At 46.1% G+C, this 6,426-nt stretch overlaps 1 protein-coding gene across 1 annotated transcript; it reads left to right on the forward strand.

The window, feature by feature from the left end:
- The first annotated feature begins 2,605 nt into the window (after positions 1-2,605).
- Positions 2,606-5,390, forward strand: LOC123062886 (fructokinase-1). The gene is made up of 4 exons (XM_044486572.1): positions 2,606-3,146; positions 4,135-4,467; positions 4,587-4,703; positions 4,807-5,390. The coding sequence occupies exons 1-4, from the start codon at positions 2,754-2,756 to the stop codon at positions 4,933-4,935; spliced, it is 972 nt and encodes a 323-aa protein (XP_044342507.1). The 5' UTR covers positions 2,606-2,753; the 3' UTR covers positions 4,936-5,390.
- The last annotated feature ends 1,036 nt before the right edge of the window (positions 5,391-6,426 follow it).

The following is a 6,426-nucleotide window of genomic DNA, read 5'->3' on the forward strand; positions in this document are numbered from 1 at the left end:
TTATAGTCGTCAAGAGATGGTCTGAACCTGGTTGTAATTTTTGTTACCTCTAGTGTTCTCTATATTGTCATGATTGATTAGGAACAAATCGAAAGTTTCCCCCGCAAAAAGTAAAATAAAAATAATAGAAATAATCAAGCTATGCAAATTGACCAGTCGAGTCAGATGTGGTATAGAAGGCAACCAACCAATGTATAAAATTGACCGATGAACGCCCAAAGTTGCCTAATGTTTAATATTGGTGGAACACGATAATTTCCCTCTTTATTTACGGGTTTGACTCTTGGATGATACTATTCTTTTTTCCCTTCTTCCTTTTCCGTAAAAATGCCTATTTTTAAGGCGTGCACGATGATGATATCTTAGAAGTGTCATGTAGGATAAATATTAAGATGGAGGACAGGGAAACAATAAGAACAATGCATACGTTCTCTTAATTAAGAGATGATATCTTAGCAACTATATCATGCACCACATATTTAGGGAATCTAGTTATTAAAGATAAAACTAAAAATAACCCATTGTACATAATTTTCCTCCTCCCCATGTGAAATGGCGGTGAGCTTGGGATAAAATTGTCTTATCAGCCACTATACATGCCCTCAGTGCACGCCATTAGCCCTAAAATCATATGTCGTGGAGAGAATTGCTATATGAGAGCCGTGGATAGCATTATAATTTAATCAGATCACTTTTCCAAGCTAAATATGATCCTATCCAAGTTTTGTGGAGCTAAAGCTTGGCTACCCTAGTTTGACCAACAACCCTTGTCGCCGCAAAAACATAATCGCACACAAGGCTTCACATTTCTCTAGTGAACCCCTCCCATCTCTGTCCCCTTTGCGCTGCCCCTCTCCCTCTATATAAGCGTCTGCCTCGCTAGAATAAAATCCCCCATATCGTCGTTGCTGGAAATATGCCATAGAGACAATAATAAAGTATTGTTTTTCCATGTTCATAATTAATGTTTATATTTATGTGCTATAATTACAATGATTATTGAATGCAAGATCTAAGGGAAAACTCAGTTGCATGTGTGGAAACATAAACACCATATAGATCCCTAGTCCCGCCTCTAAGACTAGCACATGTATTGCACATTACCATGTTTCTGTGATCATCTGCATTATTAAAGTAGTAAGGATGTAATTAGTAATGAGAACACATTGTTGGTTGAACAATGGTCTTGGATAAACCCAATTATGATATATTGAGAGATCTCATCATAACTTAGTCATCACTATTATCATATTATATGTTAACATTTACTCATGACCTTAAACCACGAGAATATCATAAGCCTGCATACCAAATATTTACATTGGGGGTTTCCAAACCTTGCCTTAACCGGGAGATCATAAATGTAGTTTACGAGTACACCGAAAAAACATGTCAAGGTTCCCGTGACTAGGAGATCATAAATGTAGATTTTGTCCTGGACGAAGTGTTGCTGAACACCTACTTCCATACGTGTGGATACCATGGAGGGGGCGTCTACTTCAAATCTTGATCGGTGAAAAAATTCTCATGGTTGGGAGCTATAACCTAGTTGCGGGAATCGATGAATCATCACCAACATCTTCTTCCTCGCTACTGTGTTGTTGTTGGTCAAATTGATCTAACATGTCATCTTCATAGTGTTTATGGGTGTGATTGTACGGTATGTTGTTGTTGTGTAGTATGGAAGAGGTAGGCGAATACGGATTGTGAGACAGAGGGAGAGGATCAGGGTGTGGCCAACGGCTGGGTCGGCACCATCTTAGCTTGATGTACTAGCCATGCGGTGGCAGCCCCGAAACGCAAGAGCTCTCGCCCATGTTGCTCGACGTCGTGGGCTAAGTAGTTCCAGGCGGCAGTGTCGAGTCCCTCAGTTGTTCACGTCTGTGACCTCGGGGAAGTTTTGTAGGAGGCACATCTTCTCTGCTGCTCACGAGATTGGGAGAGATGGGGTCGGCGACGCCGAATGCTTTGCGGTGACCAGATTGAGAGTGAGTAGGGTTAGGGGATCGATTGGTGTGTTTGGGAGAGAGAAGCGCGACTTGACGGGCTCTCGGCCGGTTTAATGCTTTTTTCTTTCGGTGAAAACCCGAGGCAAGAGAGGACACGCCGAGAACCGATTGTGGCTCGGAGTAAGACAAGAGACAAAACCTTGCATTCTTTTTAAGTAGCAGAGATTATGAAACAACATTTTCTTCTTCATTTATTACCATGGCTTATACTGAGCCTCTCTTATCCGTAACAAGAAGATCCAACTCTATTTCAAGGATGAGGCTGTTCTTACCCGCAAAAGAAGGCTGAGACTGTTCTCTCACCCCGTCTACCTTATCCGTAAAAAAACCCTATTTTTAGTGCTCGCAATTAGCCTAAAACATTTGTCTTGGAGAGAAATCCATATCTCAGCCGTGTGGCACAGGCCATCAGATTCAGTTTCCAGGATAAATCTGATCCTATCCGAGTTTTGACTAGGCAAGAGCTGGTTAACGGGCCAAGATTACACCGCCGTGGTCAACCGACGACCCTCGCCGCCGCACAAGGCTCCGCATTTCCCCCGTGATCCCCTCCCATCTCCCGATCTCCGGCCCCGTCCTGCCCCCGCTCCCTCTATATAACCGCCCGCCTCGCCACCTCACCGGAAGAAACCCCCCCTTCCATTCCTCCTCCCCTCCTTGTCCCCACCCTCTCTCTCCCTCTTCCTCTCCCTCCGTCCGTCTGCCCGTCCGCGCGCGCTCTGTGCGTTCTTGGGGAGGGGGGAAATGGCGGCGAAGCGCGAGCTGGTGGTCAGCTTCGGGGAGATGCTGATAGACTTCGTGCCGACGGTGGCCGGGGTGTCGCTGGCGGAGGCGCCGGCCTTCGTCAAGGCGCCCGGGGGCGCCCCCGCCAACGTCGCCATCGCCGTCGCGCGCCTCGGCGGCGCCGCCGCCTTCGTCGGCAAGCTCGGCGACGACGAGTTCGGCCGCATGCTCGCCGGCATCCTCCGCGACAACGGCGTCGACGCCGGCGGCGTCGTCTTCGACTCGGGCGCGCGCACCGCGCTCGCCTTCGTCACGCTCCGCGCCGACGGGGAGCGCGAGTTCATGTTCTACCGCAACCCCAGCGCCGACATGCTCCTCACCGCCGACGAGCTCAAGGTCGACGTCATCAAGAGGGTACGCTCCCGCCCCGAATCACCATCACACCACCTACTAGATTCTCTCCCTTCCGTGCGATCTCGTCATGCCGTTTCTTGCCCCGCCCCCCGACCGCGCGTGATCTGGGGGAACCAGCTCGATCCCGTCGACCGTAGTGGAGTGAATCTTCGCCCGGTTTCTTGGATCTGGACGCCGGCGCTAGGTTTCTTGTGCCGATTCGGTGCGCATTAGGTGGCGGCGGCTGGAATTTTCCCTTGTCCTGTTCCTGCACCTAATAAAGGTGTCCTTTTCGTTTCGTGTAATTCGGGTGCGCATGGGCGCTGAATCTTCCGTGGAATCCAGACATTCCTTGGCAAATAAGGCGCCTTTGGTGCTCGTCTTGGGCGGATCTTGTTGCGCCTTCTGGTTGGTACTTGTTCCTTTGCTGGATCTGATCATGCGATGCACCCTCACTGACGTGCATCAAATCGGGGGGTGGCAAAATAGCTAATCTTGGGATGGCCGTTATATATGAAACAAATCATTTTTGTGGTTCTTGGATCCATCGGCCGGCCTGAGCTGGCCGGCCAAGTATGATACATTACGAATCCGTGTGATGCACAATAATTTAGAGTGTCCGCTGGTGACAGATAGATCAGTTCTTGTCTTGGTTAGTAGAACTTATGAAAAATATTTGCATATTAGTATTAGGTGTTTTGTACTGTCAGACTGCCGTAATTTTAGAATTGTGCATGTCAGGTGAGCTTGGGTTCCTTTCTATGTAGTATAATTTTGTGACCCAGAACTGCCACATATCTGGTGGAGCTAGATGTTTCAACTTTTTTATTGGTAAATTTGTGCTCTGCATGCAGAATTTATAAGAAAGTGTTCCAACTCTAACCTAGTATCAATTTGCATTGCAGAGTCTGTACTGAACTGTTAATTTGTTGTTTTGTTGTGAAATTTTCTGTACTGCAATGTTTTATTTCTTTGAGGGAAAATGTCTCACAACTTGTGATGCACCCAGGCTGCAGTCTTCCACTATGGATCAATAAGCTTGATTGCCGAGCCTTGCCGGACAGCGCATCTGCACGCCATGAAGGTTGCCAAAGAGGCCGGCGCGCTTCTCTCGTATGACCCGAACCTGAGGGAGGCATTGTGGCCATCCCTTGAGGAGGCTCGCACCAAGATCTTGAGCATCTGGGACCAGGCAGACATTGTCAAGGTCAGCGAGGTCGAGCTCGAGTTTTTGACTGGCATCAACTCGGTGGAGGACGATGTCGCCATGAAGCTGTGGCGCCCTACCTTTAAGCTCATGCTTATCACTCTTGGAGATCAAGGATGCAAGTACTATACCAAGGTATGTCTGATGAAATCCATGTTTTGTTGCTATGTTCTAGAACTTTTGCACAATTACCATTCAGACTTGAATGACTTAGTATGTAATTGACACTTGATCTTTGTTGCATTTGATTGTAGGATTTCCGTGGAGCTGTCCCATCCTACAAGGTACAGCAAGTCGATACGACAGGTGCTGGTGATGCATTTATTGGTTCTCTGCTCCGAAAAATTGTCCAGGATCCATCGGCATTGCAAGTAAGCTTGCCTGCAAACACCTCCATACTAGTTTCAATTTATATTTATATATACCTGTATAACCTTGGTGGTTGACTAATTCCATATCTGGTGGTTGCCGCAGGATAAGACAAAGCTTGAGGGGGCGATCAAATTTGCCAATGCATGTGGAGCAATCACCGCCACGAAGAAAGGGGCAATCCCTTCGTTGCCCAAGGAAGACGAGGTGTTGCGGCTGATGGAGAAGGCGTAGACGCGGCTTATGATTTCCAGTAGCTTCGAATTCTGCAAATTGTATTGTAAGCTGTTCTGGATCTCAGGAGCAAGGTGTACTCCTCCCAGGATACCCCTGCCTTTTTGTTTGCTCCCCTTTATGGAAGGGTTTTTGTTTTGGAATTCTTCTTATCTGAATAAGCAGGTCCTTCAATATTACCGTGTCATTTCTGTACCAAGTCCTTGATGGTAGTGTTCTTTTTTCCTTGTTCTGTCATGTTATTTGGGTTCCAACTGTATTGGGAATTTGTGGTGTAGCCCCTGAGGTGGTTTCTGTTCTCAATTTTTGACAAACGAAACGCATGTACAACGCTGATATGTGATTTTGCGAAAAGTGTTGTGATGCTCCTGGCAAGTAATATTTCAGCCGTGGCGGATGATATTTGAATCAACTGCTCTGAAATCTTGATAAGTAAATTCTGTTGATTGGCCGCATCTCTGTTCCATTTCTGAGCTTATTTTGGATGCTGAAAATGTGTTATCTTGTAACCTTACTGTGCTATTGCCTGAAGTGGATGGTTGCTGAGGCATATGTGCTGTATTTGCTGGGCATTTTCATATGGTTGCTTTCTTGTTTAGTTGACGCAGATCCAGAAAGTTAGAAGTACTTTGCACTTTACCAATTTTTTATGTGAAGTTTGAAGTGCAATAAAGGAAGCAAAAAAGTTGCAAAGAACCTTAGACGGCACGTTCCCAAAGCTATAGGCTGCTTTAACTTTACATTATATGATGATTATTTATTCGCTGCTTGTATAGTATATACTTTAGGTAGGTGTTTTGACTGATTAGAGGATTATCATGTTGTTTTGGACCATACCACTTCCAGGCATTGATTCCAGGGGACAAGATCTATAGTTCTGAAGAAGCAAACACTCGATGGATGCTTGTATGTTTTTCGTTCCTATTTAAGCTGATTTATTGACCAACGAAAAATTATCTCCTCTACATACGAACCAATAGAAAACAGGCTATGTTTTGTTCTAATAAGGAAGTTGACAGGTTAGAACATGATATAAAGAAAGAATGAAGATGCAAGCAAACTTAACATTCTCCAGCCCGTTGAAGCAGGCATCGTTTCTCGGGAACGCATCGTCGTTCTGCGGATATCAGACGATATCCACCACAGACCGATTGGCGTCGTCTATCGTCCCTCTGGCTCGCGCGATGTAAGTGTCCTGGCGTCGTGTCGAAGGTAGAGTGGCGGCCGGGCGGACACACGGCGATAGTTAAGTCAGTGCCCGTGAACGGCAGAGGAATTTTGGCGCGGTTTTTCGGCTCTGCATTTTGTGGGAAAGCAAGCTCGACGGTGAAATGAGAGGTTTCTCGTCTCCTCCGAGGGCATCGAGTTTTCCAGTCATCTACTCCCTTCGTTTCAAAATTTTTGTTTTAGATACGAATATATCTAATACGTGACTTGATACATCCGTATCTAAACAAATTTAAGACAATTTTTTTGGGACAGAGGGAGTAT

This window comes from Triticum aestivum, chromosome 3A, assembly GCF_018294505.1.
Source record: "Triticum aestivum cultivar Chinese Spring chromosome 3A, IWGSC CS RefSeq v2.1, whole genome shotgun sequence".
Classification (NCBI taxonomy): Eukaryota; Viridiplantae; Streptophyta; class Magnoliopsida; order Poales; family Poaceae; genus Triticum; species Triticum aestivum.